At 36.1% G+C, this 22,921-nt stretch overlaps 1 protein-coding gene across 1 annotated transcript in view; it reads right to left on the reverse strand.

The window, feature by feature from the left end:
- Nucleotides 1-21,246, reverse strand: part of LOC123665003 — a 33,636-nt gene extending 12,390 nt beyond the window's left edge. The window contains exons 1-4 of the mRNA XM_045599366.1: nt 20,724-21,246; nt 1,841-2,059; nt 1,197-1,450; nt 741-874 (exon numbers count right to left, since the gene is read on the reverse strand). Coding sequence (XP_045455322.1) covers nt 741-874; nt 1,197-1,450; nt 1,841-2,059; nt 20,724-21,246 — 1,130 coding nt within the window. The remainder of the gene's footprint in view (nt 1-740; nt 875-1,196; nt 1,451-1,840; nt 2,060-20,723) is intronic.
- Nucleotides 21,247-22,921: the final 1,675 nt, after the last annotated feature.

The raw sequence follows: 22,921 nt of genomic DNA on the forward strand, positions 1-22,921 counted from the left end.
TTTACTTTGTGATGTTTTTTTTTTCTATATCAATAGTTGAAATAAAAGTATTTGTGTAAGTATCTTCAATGATATGGGATGTTTTTAATTTTGATTCCAATCAAACTATTGTAGAATTGACTCAACTGAATATTATATGAGATCTTACTTTGACGATATCATTGGAAGCCAGTATAATTCGACGCTTAATTTAAATTATTGTTACGTTGTCGTGGTTAGGTCTTATAGTTATGTAAATTGCATTACAGAATACTAGCTATACCCGTACGAACAATTCACACTAAATAAGTATAATAATTATCACTTTACAAAATTACAAAAAACTATTTATACGTGAGTTGATTTGAAATTGAACAAAAAATTTACCGACCGTCAATCATGTTGACGTTATTTCAAAATAAAAGCCGTCAGAAAAAGAGAGTCTAAAAAGAGACGCAAACTTCTTGACCTTGACCTTGACCTATTAATATATGTGATGTATATTTCTTTCTGTTACATTTTTAGGTGTCTAGCCTTTTTTAATCCAAGTTTTCAATCATCAATATATACGGAGTTTCTTGGAAAATGCTTTATAATTTTTGCTGAAAAAATGCAACATTAGATATGCATTATTTATTAACCATCTCTTACAAGTATTCGTGATTAATAATATTTTATAGATATTTTAAATCCAGACGCTTAATCAGTCATACTTTGTTATTATGCTAATAGGTAATTGGGTTTATCATGAATGATCTTACTCGCTGCCAAGACCTGGTCCAGAAAGTTCCCAGTCTTGAGGGTAGTGTTCGAAGGATGGCGGTGGACTTTCATGTTGTTTTATTACCACAGAACCGTGATGAGGGGGTCCGTAAGTGTGATGTGGATGTGGTACCTGAAATAGATATATGTAATTATTTTAAGCTATTTGTTAAAAATCAAAATTAAAAATAAACTTTCAAGTATACCAGCTACTAATGCGGGTGAAACCCTGTGGGTTATCTCGAGTAAAGAAAGGATTATATGTGTAGTAGTTTCAAATCAATTTCAATTTGAAATTGTGATTTGAATTTTTTTTTTAATATTAAAGAGTAAAAAGATTGTGTTATTCAAATTTGCGTTTAGTTTTTACTTTTTAATGTAAATTAATTTTGTTATTAGTCCTAGTTGTTAAAAAAATCCCACAGTCGCCGTTCAAAAAAAAGTGAAATACTTACCTTGTGATGATGAGTAATTAAATGGTGATGATGATGGTATTTTGTGGTGTGATAGTTCTGGTGATACCATGAGCAGAGTTTGAATATGTGACTTAATGCCGGGAACAGGAACAGCAGAACCTTCAGGAACATCTTCTTTGCTGTAGTGAGCCCAAGTACGACCGGAAGCACGAAAACTAGCTTTAGAGCTATTAATTTTACTACTAAAACGATCGCCAGCGCTGCCATTATCAATTTTTTCCTTATATACTTTTCTGAAATTGGAATATGTTAAAGATTTAGTAAGGGTTCATCTTCTGTTTTAGTTTACAACCTACTTGTTCACATATTTGTCGAAATCAAGCTCAAATGAGGACAAAAACACATAGTGGTAATCAAATATAGAGTGGTTGAAGACTTTTTAACTCGCAACCTTACTATTGTATTTGACGTCCTGGTCTACTTATAGCGGATACTAATACTTTACTACTACGTCCTGGTCTACTTATAGCGGATACTAATCGCTAGCGATTGGTATAGAAATCGAAAAACATTGTTTGAGTTTTCTATCATAATGTTGGGCAGAAAAAAGAGGGGCATACTCATATTCTTTTTAGAATAAGGACTTAACTTTATAAACCCATGATATTTCCATAAATACTCACTGATTTTGTGAAAAAATAATCTTCCATCTCCATTATCATTTTCCTTGGGTTCAAGGTCGATGTGTACTAAAGCGCCGGTTCTAGTTAAAGCTCTTGGAGAAACCTTCAAGGTGGCTCCGTTGAACATCATCTCTGGCAGCGTCAGTCTCATGTCATGCGTCATTAGGAATTTAACGCCCTTGTTGTAAAGGGCATCTGTCACTTCCTCCAGTGGCGTTTCTGGAAGAGGTAAATTTCTTAAAGATAAAAAAGTTTTTTTTTTTTTAATTTCAAGACAAATTCAGAAAAAAGTTGCAACAAATTGAATGTATCCTTAATATATCCTGTTTGAAGATTTCTTGAGTTATTTAACGTTTACAAGAGATAATGGGCGTACCAGTAGATTTTATAGCAAAAACATTAATAAGTTTCACTAAAGTACAATCAGGAAAAGTAGAAAACATATATCATTGAAGATGTATTAAAATATAAAAATTTAACAAAATCATCTATACATATTCGCTTCAGCCTGTAATATCCCACTGGGCATAGGCCTTTTTCCCCATGTAGGAGAAGGATCAAAGCTTAATCCACCACGCTGCTCCAATGCGTGTTGGCGGATATATACCATACAATGAGTAACGATCGCACTCATCATAAATATCTATACAAATAAATAAAATTAGTGTGTCTGTTTGTAATATTAAAATAACCGCTTTTTACTAAATGCATAGAGATGTATTCACGATATATATACCAAAATAGCCTTTTTTACAATTTTTGTCTGTCTGTCTGTCTGTCCGTTTATTTGTTCAGGCTAATCTCTGAAACAGCTGGACCGATTTTGACGGGCCGTTTACTGGCAAATAGCTGATGTAGTAAGGAGTAACTTAGGCTTCTTTTATTTTAGATATTTATTTATTTTCTAACTCTGTGAATTGAACAATAACTTTTTTGTTAAATTCCACGCGGACGAAGTCGCGGGCACAGCTACTTCATAATAATTTGACAAATTTATAATGATAGTTTAAGTTTTTGGTTCAATATAACTGTTTATTAGTATGTTTTATTTTGAAAAATATATGATTACATTATTCACATTTTATATTCCTTGTAAATTATTGCAATTCCCATCTGCCTACCACAATAAACATGTATAGGAGGTTACGCGGTTATTTCGACTCACCGCTTCACTACTATAAACCTAAATCACAACAGAAGAATAGCAATGTGGTAAGAATCCGGAACTTGTTAAAGATTATTACTCTATTTTATTACCCACCGGTAGATAATAAAACATACATTATTTATTATGGGGATTAAATGGCCAAAATGTACGTTTACCTAATAGACCGTAAGTGATTTTGATATTGCAAATAGTAAATTATGAAATTGTCTTGAAGTCTTTAGTAGCTTGGACATATTACCTATTTGGTATCATTAACATTTATGAAACGCGTGTGTTAAAAATTATATTGATTTTTTTGAGTCAAAAATACATTGAAGTTTACTAGAATAATAATAATAATAATATTATTAATAATAATAATAAACGCTTCACACTCACATTATCAGGACACGGTTTGTATAAAAAAAAAAATTAAAACAAAAACAATACGATAAGTTCACGAAAATAAAAATGGTGGTACGAAGTTCGTTGCATTAGCTAGTATGCTAAAAAGATATTTTTTCTTACTGACAATAATATAATAATCAGTATAGCACAGCTTGTAGTACTAAACTAAATCTGTCAACATCCGACATAATCAGTCACTGTTCTTAACACTATGATTTGTATGTAAAACGTATAACGATATATCCCATATTTATTTTGTCGTGAATGACTTTGATCCTTAATTTTTTGGTTAGTGTACTTGTGACCACAAACAACAGTGCAGAAATATCGAGAACGCAAAATGATCAACAACAAACATGTAAATTATACACGTTTTGCATAGAAATCATCGTTTACTAACTGTTAAATAATTGTAAAAATAAAATCTTTTCCTCTTGATTGACGTTTGAGTTCAGTCTTTATATATTTTTTTTGTTTGTTGTATACGATTGAAGTAAAAAGTGTAATTAAAATATTGGAGCGTCTTTAACGAGCCATTAATATTTTTTTTTTTTTTACTTTTATCTTTCTTTTAATGAGTATACTCTTAATGTACCGTTTCGTTAAATTTCATTTTTAACCGACTTCCAAAAAAGGAGGAGGTTCTCAATTCGACTGTATTTTTTTATTTTGTTTTTTTTTATTTTTATGTATGTTACCTCAGAACTTTTGACCGGGTGCACGGGTGAACCGATTTCGAAATTTTTTTTTAATCGAAAGGTGGTGTGTGTCAATTGGTCCCATTTAAATTTATTTGAGATCTAACAACTACTTTTCGAGTTATATCTAATAATGCGTTTTTACTTGACGCTTTTTTCGTCGACCTACGTTGTATTATACCGCATAACTTTCTACTGGATGTACCGATTTTGACAATTCTTTTTTTGTTGGAAAGGAGATATCTCTAGTTTGGTACCATGATAAGGAAACCAGGATCTGATGATGGGATCCCAGAGAAATCGAGGGAAACTCTCGAAAATCCGCAATAACTTTTTACTGGATGTACCGATTTTGATAATTTTTAATTTAATCGAAATCTGATGTTTATCATGTGGTCACATATAAATTTTATCGAGATCTGATAACTACTTTTTGAGTAATCTTTGATAACGCGTAGTTGCTTGACTATTTTTTCGTCGATCTACGTTGTATTACTTGTCGATGTAATTGAAGTCGGTTTTTTTTCGTTTGCGAGCAAACACAATTATATTTGTTTACTAAGTTTCTAGAATAAAATACACTTCCGTAAATTTTAGTGTTATTCGCATACCAAATCTATACTGACGATGTTATTTGCATATACAGCACCTGTACTGCAAATTTTTTGACACCTTATTACATTAATCTATTTACATAGACTTACAAAACTAAAGACAAAACAATGTTTAAATTGATGAGTAGTGATCGTGTGATCGTGAATGAAATAAGTTTTTCTTTTATACATCTTTTAATGTGTCTATTCAAATATGTATAATGTTCTATTTGCTTTGAGTGTTAAATTCACACTATAGAATACTGAAGTACAAATCTCTCTGATGTAAAAAAGAAATAATACAATATGCAGTATAATTGATTTAAGCTAATTGATTGATTGTGTCTATTATATTATTTCCGTTTTCTCGTAATGTTTTTATTGTCAGTAAAAATTTTTCGAGAGTGTTCTAGAAATTCTGCTACATTGTTTGTTTCAAGATAGCTTCCGATAGCTCGAATACGGAAATACACTTTCTATAAAAAATTCGTCTCGTAGAAAAGTTTCTCACGCAAACGTTTTTTTGTGGTGATTATTCTGTATTCCTAGGCATTTTATTTTATTATCTCATCTCTGTCATAGTATTTATTTCTAATTAAAACGTCATATTTGAATATAATACTATAATTATTTTTACAGGATATCATAGCATAAGACACTATTATTTGGATTCGTTTCGTTCAAATTTTATGACGAGTTGAGTTTGGGTTTTACATGTTTAAAAAAACAATCTTTTATGGCAATCACAAAAGCAGTGAGTTACAGCTAGTACTCCTCAACTCTATTTTATATATAAGTTTCAATCATTGGGTACCTATCTATTTTCAAAAGCATTCAGTATAAAGTTCTTTTACGAGTCGCGAGACACACTCACCTTGGTTATTTACTTAAATCGATTCAACTGTTAATTATCAGCCAAAGACTTCAGTGTGAAAGGCAATATACTGTTAAAAACACCATTATTTCCGTAATTTTTCAATTTTATATGCCTGTATACTTATAAGAAGGCTTGGGTAGAAATGTACAATAAATAATGTTTTACATATAATTTATAAAACAAGCTTAAAGATTAGCAACCCATTACTTCACTAATAGCATCAGTTTCGAATGATGGCGAGAATTGCTTTTCCTTTCTGAATTGCAATTTTTATATTGGGAACTAATAATAAAATATTTAGGTTTATTGTTAAGATTTCGACCTGTTACTTTAGTGGCAGGTGAAAAACTAAGTGTGACTGGGGTACTTCCCCATTCAAATTTTTGTATGGTAACTGCTGTGACGTAGGGACCTCATATGACAAGTCTCATCGTGTGTATGTTTAAATCCCGTTAGAATATACTTAAAGTTTATCTTTGAAGTAAGCTTACGTCTTTATCAATAAAATGTGAGAAAATCTAGTAGATAAAATCATTTGATTATAAATACGAGTATATCCAAATATGAGGTGTAGGAGTTTTCCCCCGTGTAGGGACGGGCAGTAGAATACAATTTCCTACGGCCCGGCAAGAAGGCCTGTCGTAAGAGCCGACAAAATTCTTGAGGTGGTAGGCTTCGGCCGTGGCTTAATTACCACCCTCTGGGTAAAGTCGCGCCGCCAAACGGCAATTGCCGTGTTCCGGGGCGGGTCCCAGAGCAGCCATTTGGGGGATGTGTCTGGGTAGTTGTGGCACTCTATGTGACCGATTCTGTCTGCTCATCACTGCCGCATCGGGTGCCTGGCTTCGTAGGGTAGCGGGATCCGAGGCACGGTGCCGCCGCCGGCCGACCGTAGGAAGTTGGGGGCCCAAGTAGCAGGAAAGCCACCTGTGAAAGGCTGCCCCGCCACCTGACGAAAAATCCCAGAATGTTCTACCTTGCCGGTTGGCGACCGGAAGGGAGGACCAGGTAGCCATTCTGGGGGGGCTCGGGCGTCCCCGCAGTCTCCGCGTCAGGCTCCCTACGTGTGGCGGTGTAGAGTCTGACACCTGGTAGGTAGGATGCCGCCTCGTCCAGTTCGCATTCCCCTGCACCTATTCACTCCCCATGAAAGCACACAAGAATAAAAAAAGGTATACACAGCGGCTGCACGTCCTCCCACTGAAAGTGCACCTCTCTAACATCCGAGGTCTGCACTCCAATCTCGAATCTGTCCACCACCACCTAGAAACAGAAAAACCGCAGCTGCTGTTCCTCACTGAGACGCAGATCAGATGTCCGGCTGACACGGCGTACCTCAGCTACCCCGGGTATTCTCTGGAGCACAGGTTCATACCTCGTGCCGGAGTCTGTGTGTACGTCCGTGATGACATTTGCATCAAGCGTCTTAAGCACCTTGAGACATCCAGTTACTCCATCCTATGGGTTCTGGTGGACACAGGACAGGAGAAAATCCTGTATGCCTGTGTCTACCGTTCGCACAGTGGAGACGTGGAGACAACTCAGTTATGTGACCATCTTACCCTAACGGCGGATAAGGCTCGAGAGCGTTACCCTTCGGCACAGTTAGCCATCCTGGGGGACTTCAACGCCCACCACCAGGAGTGGCTGTACCCATACCAGGTGACCGACCATGCTGGGAGAGAAGTGCGTAAACTAGCCTTGACGCTGGACCTCACCCAGCTTATAAATTGTGCTACCAGGGTACCAGACGTAGACTCTCATACCGCCAACTGCTTAGACCTATTTTTAACAACTGATCCAGACAGGTACTCAACAACAGTTTCTGCACCACTGGGTATTTCTGACCACTGTCTGGTAAAATCAATATCCGTCTGTTCCCCACCCGAAGAATCCCCATGTGGCCCAAGACGGGTGTGGCGATATAAGGCAGCGGATTGGGATGAGATGCGTCACTTTTTCTCGTCCTATCCTTGGCGAGAGGTATGCTTTTCTTCTGATGATCCGTCGAGCTGCGCTGAAGCCATTACCGCGGTTATACGCCAGGGTATGGAATATTTTATACCATACTCTGACGTAGCGACGAATGGAAAATCTCGCCCATGGTTTGATGCGGAATGCTATCGTGCAGAAGCCAAAAAGCGGTCGGCATACACTGCATGGGCTGAAGCTCGAGCGCGCAAGTCTCCAAATTCTCGGAATTTGAAGAAAGCTTTTAACCAAGCCGCCAAGGCATGTAAAAGGACGTTACGCAGGACAAGATTCAACCATATCAGCCGCATTGGGGCCAAACTAGCTTCTTACCCTTCTGGGAGCAAAGCGTTTTGGTCCCTGGCAAAAGCCGTTGAATCTAACTTTTGTCGGCCGTCACTTCCACCATTGCTGAGGACTGATGGATCACTGGCCCACTCTGCGAAAGAGAAAGCGGATTTGTTTGCATCTCTTTTTGCTGAGAACTCGCGTTTGGATGTTGCAGGAAAAGCTCCACCAATCTCAACTCGTGCTGACTGCATTATGGCAGAAGTACGCATACGCCAAAAAGAGATCCTTAAAATCCTGCAAACTCTAGACGTGAACAAGGCTAGCGGACCGGATGGTATACCAGCGATAGTCCTGCGTAAGGATGTTATCCAGTCTTGTCGAGAGGATATGGTCAGCTGCTTGAACGTCGCCCTCCAGGCAGTCTCCGAATGGGGCGATGCCAATCTGGTCACGTTCAACGCTACAAAAACACAGGCGTGTGTGTTCTCCTCTAAACGGAGCCCTTTACACCTGGCTCCGACTTTCCGGGATGTTTTTGTGGAAATTACTGACTCCCTACAGCTCCTCGGTGTAGAGCTATCGTCCAATCTGAACTTTGGGCAACACATCGAGTCCAAAGCAAAAACTGCAGCAAAACTAGGTATTCTCTCTAAGGTCAGGCGATACTTCACTCCAGAACAGCTGCTCCAACTATACCAAGCACAAGTTCGGTCTTGTATGGAGTATTGCTGCCATCTTTGGGATGGATCCGCCAAATACCAACTGGCAACTTTGGACTCGGTGGAAAAACGAGCTAAGAGACTCATAGGTGACCCTACTCTGACAGACACCAAGTTGCAGAGTCTCGATCATCGGCGTAGGGTAGCTCGTCTGTCGGTGTTCTACAAAATATATTTCGGTGAGTGTGCGAAGGAATTACACGATCTAATTCCCCCAACAACCTTCCGCCATCGGGACACTAGGCGCGGTCGATCGTTCCATCCTTATGTCATCGATATGCCACCTACGCGCACAAAACGCTTTGGCTCTACTTTCCTGATGCGCACAGCTAAGGAATGGAACTCGTTGCCCGCGTCTGTGTTTCCCGAACGTACAATCTGGGTGCCTTCAAGGCCAGAGTGAATAGGCTGTTATTAGGCAGGCATGCTCCACCTTCGACCGCATCGTCACTTAACATCAGGTGAGATTGTGGTCAAATGCCTGCCTATTTGTCGTAAAAAAAAAAGAGGTCAAATATAGTTATGGTTTTTTCAGACTGTTTCATGCAGACATTTCTGTTTTTATAATTTCGTATTTTTTAATGTTTCGAAACTGAAAAGAATGCAACTAACAGGTATATAAGGAACTACTACAGGTATAAGGAAATAATTATAAAAAAACTACCCATAAATGTTGATATCTATCCAGTCTTGTAACAAAAAAATGTGAAAAAGGAAATCTTAAATTGATCACACCATCCTGAGTCGTCTCCACTGTTTTTGACTAAATTAAAAATATGGATGAGGTTCCACAATTCGATTGTATTTTTTATGCGTGTTCCTTTATAAAAAAAATATTTTGGATGATTCATATTGTGTTGCTACAAAAATTTAAGGTTTGATGAACATGAACTTATAATGAGATAATTATGTGCATTTTAAGTAAAATCTTGCGTTACATAATTAAAAATTCTTGTCATTGTTTCAAATGTTACCATAATAATCACTTACCATTAAATTTTTACATAAGAAAACATCTGTTCATCATTTTTAAACATGTTATAGTCTCGACCAAAAAACACCACAAATCATTATATTGTCGTTTTTTCTGATTTTTTTAATCGACTTCCAAAAAAGGAGGAGGTTCTCAATTCGACTGTATTTTTTTTTTTTTTGTGTATGTTACATCAGAACTTTTGACTGGGTGGAGCGATTTCGACAAATTTTCTTTTAGTCGAAAGGTGGTGTGTGCCGATTGGTTCCATTTAAATTTATTTGAGATCTAACAACCACTTTTCGAGCTATATCTAATAATGCGTTTTTACTTGACGCTTTTTTCGTCGACCTACGTTGTATTATACCGCATAACTTTCTACTGGATGTACCGATTTTGATAATTCTTTTCTTGTTAGAAAGAAGATATCCCTAGTTTAGTACCATGATAAGGAAATCAGGCTCTGATGATGGTATCCCAGAGAAATCGAGGGAAACTCTTGAAAATCCGCAATAACTTTTTACTGGGTATACCGATTTTGATAATTCTTTTTTTGTTGGAAAGAAGATATCCCTAGTTTAGTACCATGATAAGGAAACCAGGATCTGATGATGGGATCCCAGAGAAATCCAGGGAAACTCTTGAAAATCCGCAATAACTTTTTACTGGGTGTACCGATTTTAATAATTTTTAATTTAGTCGAAAGCTGATGTTTGTCATGTGGTCACATATAAATTTTATTGAGATCTGATAACTACTTTTTGAGTAATCTTTGATAACGCGTAGTTACTTGACTATTTTTTCGTCGATCTTCGTTGTATTACTTGTCGATGTAATTAAAGTCGGTTTTTTTTCGTTTGCGAGCAAACACAATTATCTATAATCTATATTAATATATATAAAAGCGAAAGGTCACTCACTCATCACGAAATCTCCGAAACTATAACACCTACAAACTTGAAATTTGGCAGGTAGGCTCCTTATAAGACGTAGGCATCCGCTAAGAACGGATTTTACGAAACTCGACCCCTAAGGGGGTAAAACGGGGGTTGCAAGTTTGTATGAAAGTCCTATGTTTTTGAAGTAAGAGACTTGAAATTTAAAATGTATGCTCTATAGATGATGAAAAGGTGTCTAAATAGTGTATCTTTAGAAATTAACTCCCTTTTGGGGTTAAAACGGGGGATGGTAGGTTTACTCACTCATCACGAAATCTCCGAAACTATAACACCTACAAACTTGAGATTTGGCAGATAGGCTCCTTATAGAGCTTAGACATTTGATAAGAACGAATTTTACGAAATTCGACCCCTAAGGGGGTAAAACAGGGGTTGAAAGTTTGTATGAAAGTCCTATGTTTTTGAAGTAAGAGACTTGAAATTTAAAATGTATGCTCCATAGACGATGAAAAGATATCCAAATAATGTATCTTTAGAAATCAACTCCCTTTTGGGGTTAAAACGGGGGATGGTAGGTTTACTCACTAATCACGAAATCTCCGAAACTATAACACCTACAAACTTGAAATTTGGCAGATAGGCTCCTTATAGAGCTTAGACATTTGTTAAGAACGGGTTTTACGAAATTCGACCCCTAAGGGGGTAAAACAGGGGTTGAAAGTTTGTATGAAAGTCCTATGTTTTTGAAGTAAGAGACTTGAAATTTAAAATGTATGCTCTTTAGATGCTGAAAAGGTGTCCAAATAATGTATCTTTAGAAATCAACTCCCTTTTGGGGTTAAAACGGGGGATGGTAGGTTGACTCCCTCATCACGAAATCTCCGAAACAATAACAGCCATAAAGTTGGAATTTAGCAGGTAGGTTTCTTATAGGGCGTAAACTATCGCTAAGAATGGATTTTACGAAAATCGACCCCTAAAGGGGTAAAACGGGGGTTGAAAGTTTGTATGAAAATCTTATGTTTTTGAAGTAAGAGACTTGAAATTTAATATATATGCTCTATAGATGGTGAGAAGGTGTCCAAATAATACATCGTAATCTATATTTGTATAAAAGAGAAAGGTCACTAACTCACTCATCACGAGAACTCAAAAATCGCAAGATGGTCTATCCATCCAGGTTGGACAAAGATAAAATTTGGCAGGGAGGTAGATTATAGTTAGCAGACGTCCGCTAAGAACGGATTTTACGATATTCCACCGCTAACGGGGTTTAATTGGGGTTGATAGTTTGTATGAAACATATACAGCCTGAAAATAAAACTAAAAATGTGGTGTATAGAGAGGTTTTATAAAAATAACTATTAAATTATACTACATTGTGCCTTTTAAAAAGTTACTCAGTTTGATAAGCATTTCAAGTGACTGAAATAAAAAAATAATTTGCGTTAAACATCTTAATAGTAATGCATATCTTCATAACCAAGCGGACGTAGTCGCGGGCAACAGTTAGTGTATTATATTACAAAGTCCCCAAAAGTGTATGCGATCGAGTCGCTCAAAATCTACTGAACGGATTTTCATGCCTCATTGGCAAGAGGAAGGTTTACGGAACGGCTAAGCCGATTTTGATGAGAGTTTCACTGGAAGTTTGCCGGGAAAACTTTGTGACACACTAATTTCAACGCGGGCGAAGCCGCGGGCACAGCTAGTCTATAATATATATAAACGCGAAAGGTCATTCATCACGAAATCTCCGAAACTATAACACCTACAAACTTGAAATTTGGCAGGTAGGCTCCTTATAAGACGTAGGCATCCGCTAAGAACGGATTTTACGAAACTCGACCCCGAAGGGGGTGAAATGGGGGTTGCAAGTTTGTATGAACGTCCTATGATTTTGAAGTAAGAGACATGAAATTTAAAATGTATGCTCTATAGATGATGAGAAGATGTCCAAATAATGTATCTTTAGAAACCAACTCCCTTTTGGGGTTAAAACGGGGGATGGTAGGTTGACTCACTCATCACGAAATCTCCGAAACTATAATACCTACGAACTTGAAATTTGGCAGGTAGGCTCCTTATAGGACGTAACCCCTAAGGGGATAAAACAGGGGTTGGAAGTTTGTATGAAAGTCCCATGATTTTGAAGTAAGAGACTTGAAATTTAAAATGTATGCCTTATAGATAATGAGAAGGTGTCCAAATAATCTATCTTTAGAAATCAACTCCTTTTTGGGGTTAAAACGGGGGTTCGTAGGTTGACTCACTGATCACGAAATCTCCAAAACTATAACACTTACAAACTTGAAATTTAGCAGGTAGGCTCCTTATAGATCGTAGACATCCGCTAAGAACGAATTTTACGAAACTCGACCCCTAAGGGAGTAAAACGGGGGTTGGAAGTTTGTATGAAAGTCCTATGTTTTTGAAGTAAGCTACTTGAAATTTAAAATGTATACTCTATAGATGGTGAAGAGGTATCCAAATAATGTATCCTTAGAAATAAATTCTCTTTTGGGGTTAAAACAGGGGATGGTAGATTGACTAATTCATCACGAAATCTCCGAAACTATAAGAGCTACAAATTTGATATTTGACAAGTAGGTTCCTTATAAGGCGTAGACATCTACTAAGGACTGATTTTACGACACTCGACCCTTAAAGGGGTAAAACGGGGGTTGGAATTTTGTATGAAAGTCCTATGTTTTTGAAGTAAGAGACTTGAAATTTAAAATGTATGCTCTATAGATGGTGAGGAGGTGTCCAAACAATGTATCTTTAGGAATCAACTCCTTTTTGGGGTTTTTTTTTTTTTTTTTTTTTTTTGTTATGTGATATATCCACAGGCTTATTATGCCCGTGCTTTTGTTATTCCATATATTGTTATTATTTTTTTTTTTTTTAACATGCATCGGTACTTCACCGCAACTTAGAATCTAGAAGCCTTAATAACTAGTCTTAAAATTTCAAATTTCTAAAAGGGTCCCTTTTTGGGGTTAACACGGGAGATGGTAGATTGACTCATTCATCACGAAATCTCCGAAACTATAACAGCTACAAATTTGGCATTTGATAGGTAGGTTTCTTATAGGGCTTAAACATCCGCTAAGAACAAATTTTACGAAACTCGACCCCTAAGGGGGTGAAATGGGGGTTGCAAGTTTGTATGAACGTACTATGATTTTGAAGTAAGAGACTTGAAATTTAAAATGTATGCTCCATAGATGGTGAGGAGGTCTCTAAACAATATATCTTTAGAAATCAACTCCCTTTCGGGGTTAAAACGGGGGATGGTACATTGACTCATTCATCATAATCCCCGAAACTATAACAGCTACAAATTTGATATTTGATAGGTAGGTTCATTATAGAGCGTAAACATCCGCTAAGAACAAATTTTACGAAACTCGACCCTTAAGGGGATAAAACGGGGGTTGGAAATTTGTATGAAAGTTCTATGATTTTGAAGTAAGAGACTTGAAATTTAAAATATATGCTCTATAGATGGTGAGGAGGTGTCCAAATAATACATCGTAATCTATATATATAAAAGAAAAAGGTCACTGACTCACTCATCACGAGAACCCAAAAACAGCTGGAAGGTCCATCCATCTAGGATGGATAAAGATGAAATTTGGCAGGGAGGTAGATTATAGTTAGTAGATAATAGTAGTAGAGTAGAGAGATTTAGCGATATTCCACCACTAAGGGGGTTTAATTGGGGTTGATAGTTTGTATGAAACATATACAGCAGTTATATAAATTCGTCGATAGGTTATTTATACTGCAGCCTGAAAATAAAACTAAAAATGTGGTGTATAGAGAGGTTTTATAAAAACAAGTATTAAATTATACTAAATTGTGCTTTTTAAAAAGTTACTCAGTGTGATAAGCATTTCAAGTGACTGAAATAAAAAAAATGCGTTAAACATCTTAATAGTAATGCATATCTTCATAACCACGCGGATGTAGTCGCGGGCAACAGTTAGTGTATTATAAAACAAAGTCCCCAAAAGTGTATGTGATCGATTTCCTCAAAATCTACTGAACGGATTTTCATGCGGTTCAAGAGGAAGGTTTACGGAACGATTAAGCCGATTACAATGAGAGTTTAACTGGAAGTGTGCCGGGAAAACTTTGTGACACACTGATTTCAACGCGGGCGAAGCCGCGGGCACAGCTAGTCTATAATATATATAAACGCGAAAGGTCATTCATCACGAAATCTCCGAAACTATAACACCTACAAACTTGAAATTTGGCAGGTAGGCTCCTTATAGAAAGTAGACATCCGCTAAGAACGGATTTTACGAAACTCAACCCCTAAGGGGGTAAAATGGGGGTCGGAAGTTTGTATGAGAGTCCCATGTTTTTGACGTAAGAGACTTGAAATTTAAAATGTATGCTCTATAGATGGTAACAAGGTGTTCAAATAATGTATCTTTAGAAATCAACTCCCTTTTGGGGTTAAAACGGGGGATGTTACGTTGACTCACTAATCACGAAATCTCCGAAACTATAATGCTTACAAACTTGAAATTTAGCAGGTAGGCTCCTTATAGGGCGTAATCTATCGCTAAGAATGGATTTGATGAAACTCGACCCCTAAAGGGGTAAAACGGGGGTTGGAAGTTTGTATGAAAGTCCCATGTTTTTGAAGTAAGAGACTTGAAATTTAAAATGTATGCTCTATAGATGGTAACAAGGTGCCCAAATAATATTTCTTAGAAATCAACTCCCTTTTGGGGTTAAAACGGGGGACGTTACGTTGACCCACTCATCACGAAATCTCCGAAACTATAACAGCTACAAATTTGACATTTGGCAGGTAGGTTCCATATAAAGCGTAGTCATATGCTAAGAACTGATTTAACGTAACTCAATCCTTAAAGGGGTAAAACGGGGGTTGGAACTTTGTATGAAAGTCCTATGTTTTTGAAGTAAGAGATTTGAAATTTAAAATGTATGTATAGATAGTAAAAAGGTATCCAAATAATGTATCTTTAGAAATCAACTCCTTTTTGGGGTTAAAATGGGGGATGGTAGGTTGACTCACTCATCACGAAATCTCCGAAGCTATAACAGTTATAAACTTAAAATTTGTGAGGTAGGTTTCTTATAAGGCGTAGACATCTGCTAAGAACTAATTTTACGAAACTCGACCCTTAAAAGGGTAAAACGGGGCTTGGAAGTTTATATAAGTCCTATGTTTTTGAAGTAAGAGACTTGAAATTTAAAATGTATGCTCTATACATGGTGAGAAGGTGTTCAAATAATGCATTGTAATCTATATATATAAAAGAGAAAGATCACTGACTCACTCATCACGACAACTCACAAACTGCTGGATGGTCCATTCATCCAAGATGGACAAAGATGAAATTTGGCAGGGAGGTAGATTATAATTAATAGACGTCCGCTAAGAACGGATTTTGCGATATTCCACCGCTAAGGGGGTTTAATTGGGGTTGATAGTTTGTATGAAACTTATACAACAAGGTAGGTTTAAAGCAAAATAACCGCGTTGCAACCCTATGTGTTCAAGAAATATTTATATTGATCACTTATAAGTGGTACAAAAAAATATATTTTTTACAATATCCAACCTTTACGTTACTAGAATACTTTTTATTTGCCCCTGTCTTCACAGAGTCACGGAGGAGCGTGCGTTACGCTATTCTGTGACATATAGTTACGTAGAACCATATTAAAAACTGAATTGCATGCAGAATAGTTAAACATATTTACACTACAATACTACATTATTACTACATTATTTCATACCACAATTCTGAGGAATTCAACGAACCATTTTGTTAAACGCGACGCGCGCTTCACGCGCACGTAGTCGCGGGCAACAGTTAGTGTATTATAAAACAAAGTCCCCAAAAGTGTATGTGATCGATTCCCTCAAAATCTACGAAACGGATTTTCATGCGGTTTCATCAATGGAGAGAGGGCTTCTAGAGGAAGGCTTATGGAACGGCTAAGCCGATTATGATGAGAGTTTCACTGGAAGTTTGCCGGAAAAACTTTGTGTCACACTGATTTCAACGCGGGCGAAATCGCGGGCACAGCTAGTTCTGTATAAAGTTAACTAAGACAAAAGGAAGGATAGATTTTCTACTTATGATTATCAAGAATTTTTAGCAGTATAAATATAATACCTATAGCCTTCCTCTGTAAATGGACAATCTAACACATTTTTTTAAATTCGAACTAGTAGTTTCTGAGATTAGCGCGTTTAAATCAACAAATAAACACTTAAGTTTTATAATATTGGTATAGACAGTAACATAAAAATATGAATATGTATCTCAGTCAAGTGTAAAACATAGACTAATAGTACTTAAAGATATCTTTATCATAAACAAAAACGCTTCACACTCACCCTTCCCCCGTACGAAAGTCTCTCAAGTCAGGGGCCCGGAAACACACACAAGACACAAGCTCAAACGCCCATTCCACGATTAGTATATATATGGCCAGGGGCGTATTTTAATATTCAGTGCCCCGGGCCATTTTAATTTACCACCCCATAAATTAAGAGAAAAGGGAAAAAATTGATATAGATATTTAAGATATTTATTTAGAGCAGTATATGTATTAGGGATGTGTTACTAAATAACCGATTATTTTTGATGATATTTATTCGGCTTACGTTTATGGTTTAGGCCGCCATTTCCATAATTCCATAAAATAATAGAGTTAAGCGATATTTCCGGAATATATTTAGGTTGAACTTATTTTAACATATATATTTGTATAACACCTCACTCACTAGCTCGAACGCTCATCTTGCACCACTCCTCGTGCTCGGCTTGCCCCCCCCCCCCCCCGTAGAATGCCGCTCAGGCTATGGGCCTTTTGATCCTAGGGTAAATACCACCCACGTCCCACGTGAATGGTTAATCGAACCCACAACCGCTAGCGTGACAGTTATTGCTGTGACCGTAGCGTCTGCGCATCATTTACAGTCTATTGGCATAGGTTCTTTCAGGATATCGAAAATACTTAATACTCTATTATGAAACGGAAAGGTTTAAAAATGTAGTTTTTTAACTTAATCGTAATTAAAACGTAATCACTTTGTAAGGACCGCTTTTTATTAATCCAACTTTTACAAATAGTACTAATACATATTCCTACTTAATTTTGTGAACTAGACAACACAAATACACAATAACACTCGCGATTTCACTTGCCTTTGGTTCCTGATAGATTCATATATTATTATATCGTTTACTATACTTCTCTTACAGCCTAACATAATAATTGTATTGTCTAAGATAAAAGATTTCTCTATAAAGATTTACTGTTTATTTGTATCTGCGGTTAAAACATTAACTTAAAATGGACAACCGCATTTGAAGAGTCGCGGATGTGACGAGAATGAATGTTCCATTGTTTATGTAAATGTGAACGCACAGACTTTCCACCCTTTTCTATATACATGTATAAATTAAGCTGTGTCGTAAATAAGTTTCATTAGTCGTAATATCGTGTCTTTATGTGACCTAAAAATAAGCATAGCGGTTGAGGTCGAAGGGTTATTTTTACATTTTCATTTACATATTTATTTTTAACTTTCCTTGAGTTTATGTTGAAAAGTATGTGTGTTAAATAATTTAGTTAAAATATATTACGATGATGACGGCGAAGACGATGACGACGATGAGATGACGACGCGTTGGCGCAGCGGGCACAGCACTGGCTGTTACGCTGGTGGTCGCGGGTTATGTTTCCGCTCACGACAGACATTTGTATCGACCATATAAATGTTTGTCGTGGTCTGGGCCTTATGTTTGTGTATTGTGTGTGTTTCCGGACCCCCAACACAGAAGAAAATCCTACTGGGGGATCCATTGAGTGTGAAGCCTTTATTAATAAAAAAATATTAAAATATTTTAGTAGCCGAAGTATATAATTCCTAACAAAAAAATAAATAATAAACCCTTCACGCTCAATGGCCCCAGTAGGATTTTCTCTGGTACGGGGGTCCGGAACGCAGATAATATACAAGCACAAATGCCCAGTCCATGACAAAGATCAAAGAGCAAAGATCGAATCCGCTACCACAAGCGCAACAGCCAGTGGCTGTACTCGCTGTACCAACATAATTAATGTCAAAAGAGATTATATTAATGACAAAAATGTGACTGCCACTTAAATAAAAGCAGAATGTGACTGTCACTCAAATAAATTCTTTGAGTTTTGTATAAAATTTTAAACTTTCACGGTGTTTATATTTGATTGTACAGAACTTATCACACCTGTTAGTCACCCGTGACAATGACGTCGGCAACGTTGCCTAAATATCCTGTCTAAGTCGTGTAGAACCAAAATTTTTCTTTGTAATTTTTTCGTAGCCTAAAGTAGGCCAAGTAGGCCAAATCTCAGTAAATGATGTATAATGTAATCATCATAATTCTTTTTTTTTTTGTTTAAGAGATATATCATCAATCATCAATCATTACAGCCTATATAGTCCACTGCTGGACAAAGGCCTCCACAAGTTTACGCCAAAAGTAACGTGAACTCATGTGTTTAAGAGAGAGAGGGATAGAGATATAAGAACGACACAAATAGTTGATAATATTTTGCTCTTGTTAATAGTTATGAATCATTCATGTCGATTGAATCGCTTTTCCCTTTAAGTAGATCACGGGATTATAAGCTAGCTCTATCTAAGTCTTTAACCTCATAGTTGACTTTTTAACCGACTTCCAAAAAAGAAGGAGGTCCTCAATTTGATTGTATTCTTTAATGAATGTTACTTCAGAACTTTTGACTGGGTGGACCGATTTCGACAATTTGTTTTAATTTGTTTGGTCCCATTTCAATTTATTTGAGATCTAACAACTACTTTTCGAGTTATATCTAATAATACGTTTTTACTTGACGCTTTTATTGTCGACCTACGTTGTATTATACCACATAACTTTTTACTGGATGTACCGATTTTGATAATTCTTTTTTTGTTGGAAAGGAGATATCCCTAGTTTGGTACTATGATAAGGAAACCATAACATTTTACTGAGTGTACTGATTTTGATAATTTTTAATTTAATCGAAAGCTGATGTTTATCATGTGGTCACATTTAAATTTTGTCGAAATCTGATAAATATTTTTTGAGTAATCTTTGATAACGCGTAATTACTTGACTATTTTTTCGTCGATCTACGTTGTATTACTCGTCGATGTAATTGAAGTTGGTTTTTTTCTTCGTTTGCGAGCAAACACAATTATAATATATATAGTAATTGTGGTTATAAATACTTTCTTAGTACGTTACGTTAGTACGTGTGTTAATATTATTTTTTCATTACTTTTTGTTTGAAACTAAAAGAAGGTAATATTTTTAAGTATAATAATATGTCAGTTGTATTTCAATTAGTTATTAGTGATCGACTATTAATTTCCAAGTTATCCACAAATCCGCAGTGCTCCGTGTGTGTAAGCTCCGACCTTTTTCCTACATAGAGAAAGAGGCCTATGCCCAGCAGTGGGATGTTACAATCTGAATCGTCGTCATCGTATTATTATCATAATGGTTGTCTTTGACAGTTATGTTATACAACAGAGTTGATTTAAGACCATAATAATTTAACAATGAATTTTCATACCTGCTACCTCAGCCTGCTACTTGAAATTTAAAGTTTACTTTAGTCAAAGGTTTATTCTTTCATTTAATGACTAGTAAAACAACTAACAACAAGCTGAAGTCAATCGTCTATATAAGCTTATATATAAAATTCTCGTGTCACAATGTTAGTTAACATACTCCTCCGAAACAGCTCGACCGATTTGTACGAAATTTTGTGTGCATATCGGGTAGGTCTGAGAATCGGCCAACATCTATTTTTCATACCACTAAGTTACAAGGGGGGAGGGGAAATAAGGGGGTTAATAACATATATTGCAAAACAACGTTAATGGCTGATTACAGTTTGCTTTTTCATTCCAAAATCAATATATTCACATGAATAGTATTTGTAGAATATTGCGTAATATAGAAATATTATAAATTGTATAAATTTTATACTGACTAGTCCGTTGGTGCAGTTTTATGTGATCCCGATTTTTGCCCATTATATATAGGTTTAATTATCGCCGTGAGTTTGGGTGTATTGCATGTCCTATATAAATAAACAAATATATTACACCAGTATATTTAATGAAAATAGAACACATGTGCCTATAGTCGGCTGTTACCTATACATACACAAGCTTAAAGTTATCATCTTAGGAACAAACGAGCGCGTTGTAAGTGTGTACTGCAAAAGAATGGTAAACTTACCAGGTTCCTCGTCATCTTTAATTTCATTTTCCTCTTCAAAAGATCTGTCTTCTTTATCCTTACTGCCCGTGAGGTAGATAATGTCCGCTTCCTTACTAAATCTGTTCATATCCACATTATTTTTTTTAAAACACACACCACTTGTCACACTTAAATCACCATTAAAATCTAAACTATTGTCCAAATATGTGTAGAAGTTTTTCTGTAAACAAGTCACTGATGGTTTTATCGTGCACTTATTCAATATATTATCCCACAAACTGTTGCCAGTTCTAAATGTTCCATTATTATATAGATTATCAACGAATCCTCTGCCGGATATCGCTTCTACGATTTTTAATCTCTTAGGTATTTCGTTTTCGACTCTTTCAATGTCTTCGTCCGTTTCATTATAGCTACATTTAACTACGATTGCATTTAAGACTATTATTAGAATAAATATCGTTCTTGAATTCGAAAACATTGATTTGCGATTTCGAAGAAACTCTTCCCCAGCGTTACCATTACGATGTCGCCTTGCCATTGTCAGATCATTACTGATACAAACAGTATCTTTTTCCCATTTAAATAACTGTTCATAAAAATAGTGCATTACTGTAACTACTTGGGCGTAGGCTCATTAATTCCATTTTCTATGGTACAATCTGAAAATTTGAAAGTGTGTCGTCGTCACGTCTCCCTTGTCACTCTCGATGTATTTTGAATGGAAATTGTTGACGTTTCATCTGAAAGGAAAAGACAGTTGTGTTATTTAGGTTTAATATTTTATTGTCTAATTGGTGAGCAAAACAATAGAATAAAGAAATAGTTAAGATTTCACAAATAGTCACATTAATTACATTCTAGTAAATTTATTTACAAGTGATTCTTTATATTAGATTCATTAGTCCAAGTCACACTATAAATCTTTTATTAAATGTACAGACAGGCCATTCAGGCTATTAATTTATTTTCGTTGTGATTAATTATAATTTAACATTCACCTCATTTCATGATTGTAAACCAATTTACTAAGTAGAAAAACCGACGTGATACAGGATCTTATGCTTTTGCTAACAAGGAAAGTCTTTCCGCTGACCCCCTTCGATTTCAATTAAATTGAAATATGTTATTCTACATCAAAATCTAAGAGACACGTATTTTTTTTTATCGGCGGAAAAACGTTTCTAAGGGGTGAAAATATCCCCTAAAGTTGAGACCTCCGAGGGTAGTTTTCAGGTTTCGCCTATTTTCACTCGAGATAAGCGAATGCACCCAAATAGATAATCAACTTAATGATAAACGATGGAAAATGCAACTGGTTTCATATCGGGGGGTTGCACAGGAAAAAAGTTATAGGGGTTGAAATTCACAAAATCGTTATAACAAAAAAACTATAGCACCTATCTCGATGGTTTCAATTGCATTTTGAAGAGGGCAAAAAAGTAGTAGATACGGGTTTTTGCGTTTTTACCGCAAATGAAGTTAAGGGGGTGAACTACCCCTGTATATGTCTACAGTAAATCTCAATAAAACGGCAGTATTTCTTTGTTTTCTTATTTCTTCTCCTCGTGATACGTGTTTTCTTCAAATTTACAACAACCGTGCCACATATATATCATGAAATGAACGGTTTTATCTAGAAGCCAACTTATTTATAGATCGATTTTTCGATGAAAAAGTATACATATATGGCTTATCGATAATTCCGATTGATTTATATTTGGCAATGAGATTATATAGGCGTACGATAAGCGCTTACACATATTTGTTTCGGTAGATAGACAAAGTTTCGGGATGTCACATAGAAAAACTGTGTAGTCAACGAAAAAAAACGAAAACGTGCAACATGCTTTTATCTTTTATTGATGATAGGTAAACAGTCTAACAAAATAATCACTGTAGCGATAGATAGAAGCGAATATATAATCGCAGGCTATTCTAGCCGTTGTAAGTACTGCAGTAATGATAGTCATCAAAAAAATGTTTAAAACATAGCGACTTTTTACACCAGGAGCAGCGAATAATAGCAACATTTTCACATCCTGGAACTTCACAATGTGAGTTGCAGGAATCTCCAAATGCAAAATCTACAGGATTTTCAAAATTCGCTGATTTTTCTTCTATGTAACCACTTTTGTACCAAGAATATTTAAAAAGATCGATATAACGCGGTGACGACAGTTGGTTATGCACGAGTGACTGCAGCTTTATGATAT

The sequence above is a fragment of the Melitaea cinxia genome, chromosome 23 (assembly GCF_905220565.1).
Source record: "Melitaea cinxia chromosome 23, ilMelCinx1.1, whole genome shotgun sequence".
Taxonomy (NCBI): Eukaryota; Metazoa; Arthropoda; class Insecta; order Lepidoptera; family Nymphalidae; genus Melitaea; species Melitaea cinxia.